The sequence below is a fragment of the Somniosus microcephalus genome, chromosome 19 (genome assembly GCF_052327205.1).
Source record: "Somniosus microcephalus isolate GS21.2 chromosome 19, FLI_Smic_1.0, whole genome shotgun sequence".
Lineage (NCBI taxonomy): Eukaryota > Metazoa > Chordata > Chondrichthyes > Squaliformes > Somniosidae > Somniosus > Somniosus microcephalus.
The window spans coordinates 27,157,075-27,172,559 of NC_141005.1; the positions used below are offsets into that span (position 1 = coordinate 27,157,075).

General features: G+C 49.1%; 1 protein-coding gene across 1 annotated transcript in view; it reads left to right on the plus strand.

Annotated features, from left to right (window-relative positions):
• Positions 1 to 15,485, plus strand: part of LOC147104262 (uncharacterized) — a 270,460-nt gene that overhangs the window by 205,498 nt on the left and 49,477 nt on the right. Inside the window, exon 18 of the mRNA XM_085962175.1 lies at positions 1,700 to 1,765. Within this exon, the coding sequence (XP_085818301.1) occupies positions 1,700 to 1,765 (66 nt within the window). The remainder of the gene's footprint in view (positions 1 to 1,699; positions 1,766 to 15,485) is intronic.

The window sequence follows — 15,485 nt, forward strand, 5'->3', positions numbered from 1 at the left end:
CTCCGTGCCTTTTCATTCCGCACGGAGGGGTTTCCTGTACGGGCTGCTCCTGCACTCTCTCCACTTTGCCATCTTCGTCTGCTGTCCGGACACACCTTGGCATGCCATCTTGCCGTTCGGCGGAGGCGGAGGCCCCCAATGGAGGGCTATCTATGTGGGAGTCCTCCCTTTATCTATTGGGGACTTGGCCTGGAGAGTGTTGCACGGAGCAGTCCGTGCAATAAGGTTTTAAGTCGGGTCACGGACTCCCAGGCCGCCTGCCTTTTCTGCGGCCTGGAGGAGTCCGTGTTCCATGTTTATATACAGTATGAGAAGTTGCAGCCCCTCTTCTATTATTTGAAGGGGCTGCTCCTTGATTTTTGGCTGCACTTCAGTCCCACGCTCCTGATCTTCGGTCACCCGGTGCAGAGGGGAGCGGGCAGGTCGGGGGACCTCCTCGTGTGACTGCTTCTGAGCGTGGCCAAAATGGCCATTAACTGGTCCAGGCAGTGGGAGGTCGAGTCGATCATTCGGCCTGACTGCCTGCCTCTCTTCCGCGGCCACGTTTGTGCCCGGGTAGCCCTGGAGATGGAGCACGCGGTGTCTGCCGGCACGCTCAAGGCCTTCCGCAACCGGTGGGCACCGCAGGGACTGGAGTGCATCATCATGCCCGGGAATACAATTTTAATTTACGTTGTTAAGGTCTTTTAATGTTTTTTGTTAACCTATATTTTTATTGTTTTAACCAGAAGAATACACCTGACTGACAGTTAACTGCCACTGGCAGTCAGCTTCTGTTAACTACAGTTTTTAAAGTTTTAAAGTTCTATGTTAAAATCAAAATCTTAAACTAGATTTCACTTTTTACAGCTTCTACTTACCCAATACTTACCAGAAATTCCCACTCTTTCCAAATTCCCAAATAAAGCACTCTGTTCAAGTCCACTCCGTTTAATCCCGCTCTGTGCAGACCGCTGCGTTATATATTTTTTCTCTGATTTTCAAGAACTGTTGCCTTTTATATTTTTTGTTCCAATTTTTACACACTTTAGAAACGTTCAAGATAAACATTGGAACATTTTTTAATGAATAAAAAATCAAAACGAAGACCTATAAATATGATTTAAATATATTTCAGATGAAGAAGATCGTCAGGGAAAGAGGGCTGTATGTACGAAGCAAAAACCTTTAGCTTCAACAACAAGTATATTAATAATATTGTTACTTTAAATTCATTGAAGTTCAGTGGAGCCCCTGGAGAACTGTCATAAACAGCTCACCATAGCCGTTAACACCGTTTTTCCAGAGTTTCTGCTGAAGTTATGGCAGAAGATTGGGAGAACCCTATTGAACTTTTTCCCCCATCCCAGTTTTCTACTGAGTTTCTCGAGATTGGAACTGAAAATACTGGCATCCCAAAAACCCTTACTTTGTTTTCCAGCTCTGAATTTCAATTTCTCTGTTTCTGAAGTGTAGTTAGTTTTTCTAAACCCAGAGCACGGTAAAATAAAGTGGAAGAGAATATGATAGGAATGAATACTGATGACATGGGCGCTGCGTTATTTAATTTTTTTTTCTGATTTTCAATGAACCGTTACCTTTTATACTCGATGTTGCAATTTTTACACACTTTTGGAAAGTCCAAAATAAACATTGGGACATTTTTCATGAATAAAAAAACAAAGAGTAGACCTCTAAATATGATTTAAATATATTTCAGATGAGGAAGATGATCAGGGACAGGGAGCTCTGCCTATAAAGAATGAATCTTTGGCTTCAACATCAGGTATATTATCAACATTGTTAATTTAATTTAATTAAAATGTCATTAGCTGGTCATATATCTATTGCTGTTTGCATGCAATTTGGCTGACACATTACAACAGTGGTTGTACTTCACAAAAATAATTCATTGGCTCTGAAGTGCCTTGCAACATCCTGAGGCCATTAAAGGCACTATATAATCGTACTTGTTCTTATCAGTTGGTCAGTATGGTATGTGTCGACTTCTTCACATTCACAGGAAAACTCCCATTTTTTTCACCTCAGGTCATTCTGTTTTCCAATTTCCAAGTAATTTTTTGTCACATATTTTAGTGTTCATTAGCATCTGGTTAAAGACCATTGCCTGGAATTTCTGCGGTGATGCTCCCGTTCTCTGCAGTAACTTCAGCTGAAGATCAGTGGAATCTCTGGTGAACTGACATAAACACCTAAAAATAGCCGTTGACACCTTTTCTCCAGAGTTTCTGCTGAAATTACGGCAGAAGATTGGGAGAACCCTACGAAAATTCTTCCCCACCTGAGTTTTCTACTGATTTACTCTGGAACTTAAAATTAGGGGGCAAAATTGTATGCATTTGCACCTCCCATTAGCGTCCCCAGGGGCGCTAACGGGGTGCAAATGGCTTTGTGACCAAGCACGGCACTGACATTGACTACCGCCATATTCGGCGAGAGTTTTGCAGCGATGCTACGGCGTTGCTCCCTGACCTCCTTCGCCCGGAGATCGTGACGTCATCGCCATGCGCATCGCCTCAGTAGTGCCCCGGACCTGAAATTGACTTCCGTCCCCGTAGCAGTGCTGGTCGAAAACACCGACAACTGCAGGAGGCATGCATCGGGAGGCTGGCCGCTTCGGGAGCGATGATTAAAGGCGAGGTGGCTGAGTTAAGTAAAAAAAAAACGTACTTTTCTTGTTCCAGTTTTTTTCGCGGGTTCCTACCCACAATCGATCAGCCCGGCACCAAGCTTGAGTGCCAGGCTGATCGCAGCTGCCATGGTGGTCCAGGTAGGTACTTTTTATATTGCAGAGTCTGCGGCGATGGCCCTTCCCTTTAAGGGAGGGAAGGAGCCTTTGAACGTGGCAGTGCTGCACGGCCCAGTGTGCAGCGCTGCTGAAGTCTCCACCCCGCCTGCTGCCGATTGCGCTCCATGAAGAAAGTGGAAATTTTTCATAAGTTTGAAATCGTTAGCGCCTGGAAACATTTTTCATCAATAAAAAAAACAAAAAGTAGACCTCTAAATATGATTTAAATATATTTCAGCTGTGGAAGATGGTCAAGGGAAGGCCCCTTGCTCACTTTCCTGCTGCTCCTGTCTCAACACCTTTGGCGGGTGTCCTCTGGGGTGGCGAACCTGTGAGGGCTCGTCAACAGTCTGCTGCTCCTGCGGCTGTGCAGGGGTTGAGACGCCAATCTCAGCTGGGTGTGGACTCTGGTGGGGCTCTGACCGAGGGCTCTGCAGTGGCATGGAAGTGTGAGCGCTTGGAGAAGAGCCCCTACTTCCTTGATGTCTGCCACCAACTTCCCTCTCATGGGTCAGGTCCCCCTCAGCGCTTGCAAGTGGCTTGAGAGCACCTTGCTGCACATTAGGGGGGTCATGGGGACCCGTATCTGCACTGACTTCCATGAAGGTCTGGTTTCTCTGTTCAATAGATGACCATCGCTCCTCCAGAGATGTCATTCTATTCTGAACACTCACCATGTTTTCTGCACTCTGGCGACTTATCACCTCCATGGAGGTTGCCATCCTTTCCATGGTGATGCGTTCATGCGCCAATGACTCCACAAAGGCTCTGCTCATGTTCGCTATGGACTCCTATATTCGCTCCACACTCACAGCGACCCTGGAGACAAAACCTGCCAGAGACTCCTGCATCTGTTCCTGGAGTTCCAGCACCGCTGATCTTATAGATGGACCCAGAGGCAGAGGGTTGACATGCAGCTGAGCCGAGCTGGCAGAGTCCTGCGCCCTCCACTGCTGTCCCTGTCTCCACGATCTGCTGATGCTCACTTGTGAGCTGTGATACACCAGGTGACAACACTACTCTATGTCCCGAAGGTCCCACCGAGGTGTGAGTGTCTGCGCTGGTGCTGGGTGCGCTTAATTCTGCTGACGCTGTGCCCTCAGAGGTTGCAGCTTCTTCTGAGGAGTCTGGATGTTCAGGCTCTTCCTCCTGGCTAGTGGGGATGGGTAGTTGCGATGGTCCTGTGGGGGAGTAAAGGGAAGAGTTAGAGATGTGATGCCAAGGTTACATGCACATTGCATATTGCAGATGATCATTAGTCCATCTGTTAGAGCTTCAGAATCATTATCAGCGACTCATGCAATGTTAGTGAGAGAAATGGAAAACTATTCTGTCACCAGCTTGCTGTGCTGTACCCCTCTGTCCGTCCCCCACTTGCGCATCGTCCTCCACTCCTACAATCTCCAGGACCGCCTCCTCCCAGGGGGTGAGGTGGGCTACTGAGGGTGGCCCTCCTCCTGTCCTCATTCTTTCTCGCTTATTGTGAGCTCTCTTTTCCTGCAATGAGGGAGACAAGTGGAGGTTGAGTGAGAATGAAGGAGTGAGTGTAGAGATTCCATAGCATAGATACTTAGAAGGAGACAAAGATGGAGTGAGGTGCCAAGACCAAGGGCCCTTCCTGTGTGTTGTCAGTTGTTTTCATAGCATCACAGTGATAGGGAGTGTGAGGGCTGCATAGTCGAATAGTTAGGTGAATGTGACCATAGAGAGAAAGGGAATGGGTAAGGGTGCATTTATGTCAGTGTCAAGTGGGATGTGGATGAAGAGATTGCTAAAGCTGAGTGCTGGTGAGGAAAGGCAATGGGGATCAGATTGAGGGTGATGGGAAATTCATACTCACTTTTCCAGTGCGCAGAAGGTCATGAAATCTCTTCCTGCACTGTATCTAGGTTCTGCGGGTTACCGATAAGGAGTTGACCTCCTCTGCCTCTTGCAGCCACACATCCTTGGTCTGCTGGGGAGGCTTCTTCCTCCCTGATGAAGGGACGAGCACCTCCTTATGAGCTCTTGCTCCCTCCACTAAAGCCTGCAGGGCAAAGTCGTCAAATCCTGGAGCAGACCTAGGTCTTCCACTGGCCATTCTGCCTCCAGGTCCCTGTAGCAGCAAAGGCCAAAAGGTTGACAGTCTGCAGAAGAAGCAAGGCTTGTTGCAGACCTTAAATGCAGCAGCAATGATGACGTCATCGGAGGCGACATTCAGACTGGAAAAACTAATTTGCCTTGGGTTCCCACATGCTGGAACTCAATTGGCCAATTAAGTTAAATTCGCATCAATCTCCCACATCGATTTTGATTCGTGTGGATAATACGAAATGCGGATTACACGACCCCAACCCGCCCCTGAATTAAAATCCAGCCCTATGCCTCTATTTATGAAGCCCAGGATCCCATATGCTTTTTAACCACTTTTCTAACCTAGTAATATTAGAAGACTTTAATTACTTTAATATAGACTGGGAAAAACGTAGAGCTAAGGGTAGGGAAGGAGAGGAATTCTTGATACGTGTACAGGAGAACTGTGTCGATCGATAAGTCTCCAGTCCAAAATGGAAAGAAGCAGTGTTAGATCTGGTTCCCGGAAATTAAGCAGGGTAAGGAGGGAAGAGGAGAGGGGGAGCAATAGCGATAGGGGATTCAATAGTTAGGGGAGCAGACAGAGATTTCTGCGGCTGCAAACGTGACTCCAGGATGGTATGTTGCCTCCCTGGTTCCAGGGTCAAGGATGTCACTGAACGGCTGTAGGGCATTCTGAGGGGGAAGGGTGAGCAGCCAGAGGTTGTGGTCCATATCGGTACCAACGACATAGGTAGGAAGAGGTATGCAGTCCTGCAGGCAGACTTTAGGGAGCTAGAAAAGAGGTTAAAAAGCAGGACTTCAAAGGTAGTAATACATACATACTTTGGTTCTGTCTTCACATAGGAGCACACAAATAACCTCCCAGAGATGTCGGGGAACATAAGGTCTAATAAGAGGGAGGAACTGAAAGAAATCAGTATTAGTAGGGAAATGGTGCTAGGGAAATTGACGGGATTGAAGGCCGATAAATCTCCAGGGCCTGATAATCTACATCCTAGGGTACTTAAGGAAGTGGCCCTAGAAATAGTAGATGCATTGCTGGTCATCTTCCAAAATTCGATAGACTCTGGAACAGTTCCCATGGATTGGAGAGTAGCTAATGTTACCCACTATTCAAAAAAGGTGGTAGAGAGAAAACGGGGAATTATAGAACGGTAAGCCTGACATCGGTAGTGGGGAAAATGCTAGAGTCCATTATAAAAGATGTAATAGCAGAGCACTTGGAAAACAGTGACAGGATCGGACAAAGTCAACATGGATTTACAAAAGGTAAATCGTGCTTGACTAATTTACTGGAATTTTTTGAGGATGTAACTGATAGAATAGATAAGGGAGAACCAGTGGATGTGGTGTATTTGGACTTTCAGAAGGCTTTCGATAAGGTCCCGCATAAGAGATTAGCGTGTAAAGTTAAGGCACATGGGATTGGGGGCAAGGTACTGACTTTGATAAAGAACTGGTTGGCAGACGGGAAGCAAAGAGTTGGAATAAACGGCTCTTTTTCCGAGTGGCAGGCAGTGACAAGTGGGGTACCACAGGGATCGGTGCTAGGACCCCAGCTATTCACAATATATATAAATGATCTAGACGAGGGAACTAGATGTAATATCTCCAAGTTTGCAGACGACACAAAGCTGGGTGGGCGTGTGTGCTGTGAGGAGGATGCCGAGAAACTCCAGTATGATTTGGGCAGGTTGGGTGATTGGGCAGAAGCATGGCAGATGCAGTATAATGTGGATAAATGCGAGGTTATCCACTTTGGTGGCAAAAACAGGAAGGCAGATTATTATCTGAACGGCAATAGATTGGGAGAAGGGGAAGTGCAACGAGACCTGGGTGTCCTTGTGCACCAGTCGCTGAAGGTAATCATGCAGGTGTAACAGGCGGTTAAGAAGGCAAATGGTATGTTGGCCTTCGTAGCTAGAGGGTTCGAGTACAAGAACAAAAATGTCTTGCTGCAGTTGTACAGGGCCTTGGTGAGACCACATCTTGAGTATTGTGTACAGTTTTGGTCGCCTTATCTGAGGAAGGATGTTCTTGCCATGGAGGGAGTGCAGCGAAGATTCACCAGACTAATACCTGGGATGGCAGGAATGACGTATGAGGAGAGATTGGGTCGATTGGGCTTATACTCGCTGGAGTTTAGAAGAATGAGAGGGGATCTCATTGAAACTTATAAAATTCTAACAGGACTGGACAGACTGGATGCAGGAAGGATGTTCCCGATGGCCGGGGAGTCCAGAACCAGGGGTCACAGTCTAAGGATAAGGGGTAAGCCATTTAGGACAGAGATGAGGAGGAATTTCTTCACCCAGAGAGTGGTGAACCTGTGGAATTCTCTACCACAGAAGGCAGTGGAGGCCAATTCATTAAATATATTCAAGAAGGAGTTGGATATATTTCTTAAGGCTAAAGGGATCAAGGGATATGGGGAGAAGGCAGGGACAGGGTACTGAATTTGGGTGATCAGCCATGATCTCATTGAATGGTGGAGCAGGCTCGAGGGGCCGAATGGCCCACTCCTGCTGCTATCTTCTCTGGTTCTATATTTCTATATTGAAGGTAAATCAGTGTCAGAGCAGTGGGAGGCATTCAAGGAGGAGATTCGGAGGGTTCAGACCAAATATATGCCCTAGAGACATACAGGGTAAGATAAAGAAAAAAAAGGAGGCCTGTGACAGATACCGAGGGCTAAATACTCCAGAATCTTTAGAGGAGTACAGAAAGTGCAGAGGTGCAATTAAAATGGATATTAGGAAAGCAAAGAGAGAGCATGAAAAATTCTTGGCAAGTAAAATCAAGGAAAATCCAAAGATGTTATATATTAATATATTAAGTGTAAGAGGATAACTACAGAAAGGGTAGGGCCTATTAGAGATCATGGGGTTATCTGTGTGTGGAGGCAGGAGACGTCGGTAGGATTCTTAATGAATACTTTGCGTCTGTTTTCACAAAGGAGAGAGGCGAAGCAGACATTGCTATCGGGGGAGGAGTGTGAAATATTAGATGAAATAAACATAGTGAGAGAGGAAGTATTAAGGGGTTTAGCAGCTTTAAAAGTGGATAAATCCCCAGGTCCGGATGAAATGAATCCCAGGCTGTTAAGCGAAGCAAAAGAGGAAATACCAGAGGCCCTGACCATCATTTTTCAATCCTCTCTGGCTTCAGGCATGGTGCCGGAGGACTGGAGGACTGCTAATGTGGTGCCCTTGTTTAAAAAGGGAGAAAAGGATAGACCGAGTAATTACAGGCCAGTCAGCCTAACCTCGGTGGTGGGAAAATTATTGGAAAGAATTCTGAAGGACAGGATAAATCTTCATTTCGAAAGACACGGATTAATCAAGGATAGTCAGCATGGATTTGTTAAGGGAAGGTCATGTCTGACAAACTTGACTGAATTTTTTGAGGAGGTAACAAGGAGGGTAGATGAGGGTAATGCATTTGATGTAGTGTATATGGACTTTAGCAAGGCTTTTGATAAGGTTCCACATGGCAGACTGGTCACGAAGTTAAAAGCCCATGGGATACAGGGCAAAGTGTTGGATTCAAAACTGGCTCGGAGACAGGAAGCAGAGGGTAATGTTTGATGGGTGTTTTTGTGACTGGAAGGCTGTTTCCAGTAGGGTTCCGCAGGGCTCAGTACTAGGTCCCTTGCTTTTTGTGGTATATATCAATGATCTTGACTTAAATTGCCCTTGCGCTCTCGTTAGAGGAGGCCCACCGAAACCTCGAGGCATACCCCCGTAACGGCGCCGAGACATGGCAATCGAAACCGTGGGACACGGGACCGCCGCCCCCGGCACCAACCGCTGCAGCGACCCAACCGAGACAGCAGCCTCCGGTAAGAACTGCTTCGATGCCCAGTAACCAGGCCCAAAAATGCTATTTCTGTGGCCAGTTAAAACATCCCAGAGCGCACTGCCCAGCTAAGACAGCTACCTGCTCGGGCTGCGGGAAGAAAGGCCATTACGCTAACGCCTGCAAGGGGAAGCCAGCCAGCAGCGCAGCGTGCGGGCCGTGGGAGCAGCCATCTTATCCGCCATTTTGTGTACCCCCGGCCGCATGGCATCCGCCGCCATCGTATCCAACGCACTCAACCGCCATTTCGTCACCGGAACCGACCACCGTCTCGGCGGATGACTATAGTGACTCACTAAGCCACATACTGGCCTCCGTGACGCTGGATCAAGGCCACCCTCACCATCTATCCAGCTCCATGATGGATATCGCGGTAAACGGCCGCGCCACCAGTTGCCTGATCGACAGCGGGAGCACAGAGAGTTTCGTCCACCCCGACACGGTACGTAGCCACTCCCTCACGATTCTGCCAACGCACCATCGCATTTCTATGGCGTCCAAGTCCCAGTCAATGGACATCAGCGGCTACTGTGTGGTGACCCTGTCAGTAGGGGGCACTGAATATCAAAAATTTAAACTGCTAGTCCTGCCCCGTCTTTGCGCTGCCGTCCTGCTAGGGTTGGATTTTCAGTGCCACCTTAAGAGTGTCACACTAGCATACGGTGGACCCCTCCCCCCACTCACAGTCTGCAACCAACAACTTTTAAATCGCCCGCTGCAAACCACCTGCAGCCTTTCCACATTAAAAGTCCCCCCCCCTCCCCTGTTCGCTAACCTCACCCGCGACTGTAAACCCATCGCTACCAAAAGCAGGCGGTACAGTGCCGGGGACAGAGCTTTTATCAGCTCTGAGGTGGAGCGGCTCTTGAAGGAGGGCATTATCGAAGGTAGCACTAGCCCCTGGCGAGCCCAGGTTGTAGTCGTTAAAACCACTGCAAAACGCCGCATGGTAATCGACTACAGCCAAACCATAAACCGGTACACCCAGCTGGACGCGTACCCCCTCCCTCGCATATCTGATATGGTCAATCAGATTGCGCAATACAAAGTATTCTCCACCATCGACCTTAAGTCAGCGTACCACCAGCTGCCCATCCGCCATGAGGACCGCCAGTATACTGCCTTCGAGGCAAACGGCCGCCTCTACCACTTCCTTAGGGTCCCCTTCGGCGTCACCAACGGGGTTTCGGTCTTCCAAAGGGAGATGGACCGAATGGTTGACCAGAACGCGCTGCGGGCAACCTTCCCCTATTTGGATAACGTCACCATCTGCGGCCACGACCAGCAGGACCACGACGTTAATCTAGCAAATTTCCTCCGTACGGCCCAACGGCTGAACCTAACGTACAATAAGGAAAAATGTATGTTTCACACCAAGCGCCTGGCCATCCTCGGCTGCGTGGTGGAGAACGGAGTCATCGGGCCCGACCCCGACAGAATGCGCCCCCTAATGGAGCTACCCCTTCCCCACTGCCAAAAAGCACTGAAGAGATGCCTGGGGTTTTTCTCCTATTACGCCCAGTGGGTGCCCCTCTATGCAGACAAAGCCAGGCCCCTCATCAAAGCCACCTCCTTCCCCCTGACACCAGAGGCGTGTGCAGCCTTCACTCTTATCAAGAACGATATCGCGAAGGCCGCAATGCACGCGGTGGATGAGTCCATCCCCTTCCAAGTGGAGAGCGATGCCTCCGACTTCGCCCTAGCCGCGACCCTTAACCAGGCGGGCAGACCCGTGGCCTTTTTCTCAAGGACCCTCCAGGGCCCCGAGACGAGACACTCCTCCGTCGAAAAGGAGGCCCAGGCTATTGTAGAAGCGGTGCGTCACTGGAGGCATTACCTGGCCGGGAAACGATTTACCCTGCTCACTGACCAGCGTTCAGTAGCTTTTATGTTTAATAATAAGCAGAGGGGTAAAATCAAGAACGACAAGATCTTGAGGTGGAGAATCGAACTCTCCACCTACAATTATGATATCTTGTATCGGCCAGGGAAACTCAATGAGCCCCCAGATGCCCTATCACGTGGTACATGCGCCAACGCGCAGAGTGATAGGCTGCAGTCCCTCCACAATGACCTCTGCCACCCGGGGGTCACCAGGTTTTTCCATTTTATCAAATCCCGTAACCTGCCCTACTCCATCGAGGAGGTCAGGACCATGACCAAGAGCTGCCAAATCTGCGCCGAGTGCAAACCGCACTTCTATAGGCCGGACAGAGCAAGCCTGATCAAGGCCACCCGCCCCTTCGAACGCCTGAGCGTCGATTTTAAAGGGCCCCTCCCCTCCGCTGACCGCAATGTGTACTTCCTCAACATAGTTGATGAGTACTCCCGTTTCCCCTTTGCCATCCCTTGCCCAGACATGACCAGTACCACGGTCATCAAGTGTCTGAATGACATCTTCGCTCTGTTCGGGTTCCCCAGCTATATACATAGCGACAGGGGCTCATCGTTCATGAGCGACGAACTTCGGCAGTACCTGCTAACAAGAGGTATCGCCACGAGCAGGACCACCAGTTACAACCCCCGGGGGAACGGCCAGGTGGAAAGGGAGAACGCGACGGTTTGGAAGGCAGTCCTCTTAGCACTAAAATCTAAGGGCCTTCCGACCTCCCGCTGGCAGGAGGTCCTCCCTGCAGCGCTTCACTCCATTCGGTCACTGCTTTGTACTGCCACTAATGCGACCCCTCATGAGAAAATGTTCGTTTTCCCCCGGAAGTCTACATCGGGTACCTCGCTACCGGCATGGTTGACTTCTCCTGGGCCCGTCCTACTGCGGAGGCACGTGAGGACGCATAAAATGGACCCCCTGGTCGAGCGGGTGCACCTCCTACACGCCAACCCCCAGTATGCCTGGGTGACATACCCAGACGGGCGGGAGGACACGGTCTCCATACGAGATCTCGCACCCTCGGGTACCCCTGAATTACCACCGTTATCCCCCTTACCACCGTTATCCCCCTTACCACTGTTATCCCCCACCACCCCTCCCAACCCAACCCCTGCAGACGGCATGCCAAAGCCCCAGGAATCTTCGCCAACCACCCAGACACCAGACCCGACGTCGGATGCTGCAACACCACCGCCGCCACCACGACGATCAGGACGTCAGACAAGGCCTCCTGATAGACTTAACTTGTAGTACCCTTCACCCCGCCGGACTTCACATTAAACAAGGGGTGAATGTGGTAAACCACTGTATTGTATATTGCCACCTCTGGGTGGCGCTGTGTATGGAGGCATGCTTCAGCTGACTCCACCCACCACTGTGTGGGTTTCGTTCAGACTTGTTCAGTCACTCACGAAGAAGCATGGTCTCTTCTTAGCTAATAAAAGCCTTATTCATCTCTTCTTTCGACTCATCATCTCTTCTTCGACTCATCACCTTTTATGAAGTAATTGATAAGCGTATCAATGATTAAGAAGTTTGCAGATGATACTAAAATCAGCTGTGTGGTTGATACTGAAGAAGGAAGCTGTAGACTGCAGGAAGATATCAATAAATTGGTCAGGTGGGCAGAACAGCGGCAAATGGAATTCAATCCGGAGAAGTGTGAGGTAATGCATTTGGGGAAGGCTAACAAGGAAAGGGAATACACATTAAATAGTAGGACACTGAGTAGTGTAGAGGAACAAAGGGACCTTGGAATGCATGTCCACAAATCCCTGAAGGTAGTAGGCCAGGTAGATAAGGTGGTTAAGAAGGCATACGGAATGCTTGCCTTTATTAGCCGTGGCATAGAATACAAGAGCAGGGGGTTATGCCTCAACTGTATAAAACACTAGTTAGGCCTCAGCTAGAGTACTGCGTGCAGTTCTGGTCACCACAATACAGGAAAGATGTGATTGCACTAGAGAGGGTACAGAGGAGATTTACAAGGATGTTGCCGGGAGTACAGAATCTTAGCTATGAGGAAAGACTGGATAGGCTGGGTCTGTTTTCCTTGGAACAGAGGGGGCTGAGGGGAGACCTTATTGAGGTGTATAAAATTATGAGGGGCTTAGATAAAGTGGATAGAATGGACCTATTTCCCTTAGCAGATGGGTCAAAAACCAGGGGGCACAGATTTAAAGTAATTGGTGGAAGATTTAGAGGGGATTTGAGGGGGAATTTCTTCACCCAGAGGGTTGTGGGTGTCTGGAACTCACTGCCTGAAAGGGTGGTAGAGGCAGGAACCCTAACCACATTTTAAAAGTACTTGGATGTGCACTTGGGATGCTCTAACCTGCAGGGCTGCAGACCAAGAGCTGGGAAGTGGGATTAGGCTGGATAGCTCTTTGTCGGCCGGCGCGGACACGATGGGCCAAAATGGCCTCCTTTCTATGATTCTAAGTGCTGTAACTTTCTATGATTCTATGAAGTGGAGTATGTTTTACAGTAGGAGATCATCTAGCTAACAGTGACCACACATAATTCAGTTTAAAGTAATTATGGAAAGAGAACGGCAGCGTAGTGGTAATGTCACTGGACGAATGATCCAGAGATGTGAGTTCAAATCCCACCATGGCAGCTGGGGAATTCAGTTAAATAAATCTGGAATTAAAATAGTTAAAAATGGTAACCATGAAACTATCGGATTATCATAAAAACCCATCTGGTTCACTAATGTCCTTTCGGGAAAGAAATCTGCCGTCCTTACCTGGCCCTGTTTGATCAGCCATAATCTCTTTGAATCACGGAGCAGGCTCGAGGGGCCGAATGGCCTACTCCTGCTCCTATCTTCTATGTTTCTATATGTGACTCCAGACCAACAGCAATGTGGTTGACTCTTAACTGCCCTCTGAAATGGCCTAGCAAGTCACCCAGTTGTAACTAACCGCTACGAAACACAATAATAAGAATGAAACCGGACGGACTACCTGGCATTGGCACCGGCTACGGACACGACAACGGCACACCCAGCCCGATCGACCCTGCAAAGTCCTCCTCACCAACATCTGGGGACATGCCAAAATTGGGAGAGCTGTCTCACAGACTAGTCAAGCAACAGCCTGACATAGTCATACTCACAGAATCATACCTTACAGCCAATGTCCCAAACTCCTCCTGGGTATGTCCTGTCCCACCGGTAGGCCAGACCCACCAAGGGTGGTGGCACAGTGGTATACAGTTGGGAAGGAATGGCCCTGGGAGTCCTCAACATTGACTCCGGACCCCATGAAGTCAAATGGCTTCAGGTCAAGCATGGGCAAGGAAACCTCCTGCTGATTACCACCTCCCTCAGCTGATGAATCAGTACTCCTCCATGTTGAACACTACTTGAAAGAAGCACTGAGAGTAGCAAGGGCACAGAATGTATTCTGGGTGGGGGACTTCGGTGTCCATCACCAAGAGTAGCTTGGTAGCACCACTACTGACCGAGCTGGTCAAGTCATGATGGATATAACTGCCAGTCTGGGCCTGCATCAGGTGGTGAGAGAACCAACACGAGGGAAAAACATACTTGACCTCATCCTCACCAATCTACCTGTCGCAAATGCATCTGTCCATGACAGCATTGGTAGCAATGACCACCACACAGTCATTATGGAGACGAAGTCCCGTCTTCACACTGAGGACACCCTCCATCGTGTTGTGTGGCACTACCACCATGCTAAATGGAATAGATTCAGAACAGAGCTAGCAGCTCAAAACTGGGCATCCATGAGGTGCTGTGGGCCATCAGCAGCAGCAGAATTGTATTTCACCACAATCTGTAACCTCATGGCCCAGCATATCCCTCACTCTACCATTACCATCAAGCCAGGGGACCAAACCTGGTTCGATAAGGAGTGTAGAAGAGCATGCTAAGAGCAGCACCAGGCGTACCTAAAAATGAGATGCCAACCTGGGGAAGCTGCAACATAGGACTACATGCATGCTAAAAAGTGGAAGCAGCATGCTTTAGACAGGGCTAAGTGACCCCATAATCAATGGATCAGATCAAAGCTCTGCAGTCCAATCGTGAATGGTGGTGGGCCAATAAACAACTAACGGGAGGAGGAGGCTCCATGCCTATCCCCATCCTCAATGATGGTGGAGCCCAGCCTGTGAGTGCAAAAGACAAGGCTGAAGCATTTGCAACCATCTTCACCCAGAAGTGCCGAGTGGATGATCCATATCGGCCCACTCCTGAGGTCCTCACCATCACAAAAGCCAGTCTTCAGCCAATTTGATTCACTTCACGTGATGTCAAGAAACGGCTGAGCGCACTGGATACAGCAAAGGCTATGGGCCCCGACAACATCCCGGCTAATGTGCTGAAGATTTGTGCTCCAGAACTAGCCACGCCTCTAGCCAAGCTGTTCCAGTACAGCTACAACACTGGCATCAATCCGACAATGTGGAAAACTACCCAAGTATGTCCTGTCCACAAAAAGCAGGACAAATCCAACCCGGCCAATTACTGCCCCATCAGTCTACTCTCAATCATCAGCAAAGTGATGGAAAGTGTCATCGACAGTGCTATCAAGCAGCATTTACTCACCAAAAACCTGCTCACTGATGCCCAGTTTGGGTTCCGCTAAGACCACTCAGCTCCCGACCTCATTACAGCCTTGGTCCAAACATGCACAAAGGAGCTGAATTCCAGAGGTGAAGTGAGAGTGACTGCCCTTGACCCAAGGCAACATTTGACCGAGTGTGGCATGAAGGCGCCCTAGTAAAACTGAAGTCAATGGGAATCGAGGGGGGTGCGTGGGTAAATGCTCCACTGGCTGGAGTCATACCTAGCACAAGAGCAGGTTGTGGTGGTTGAAGGTCAATCATCACAGCCCCAGGACATCG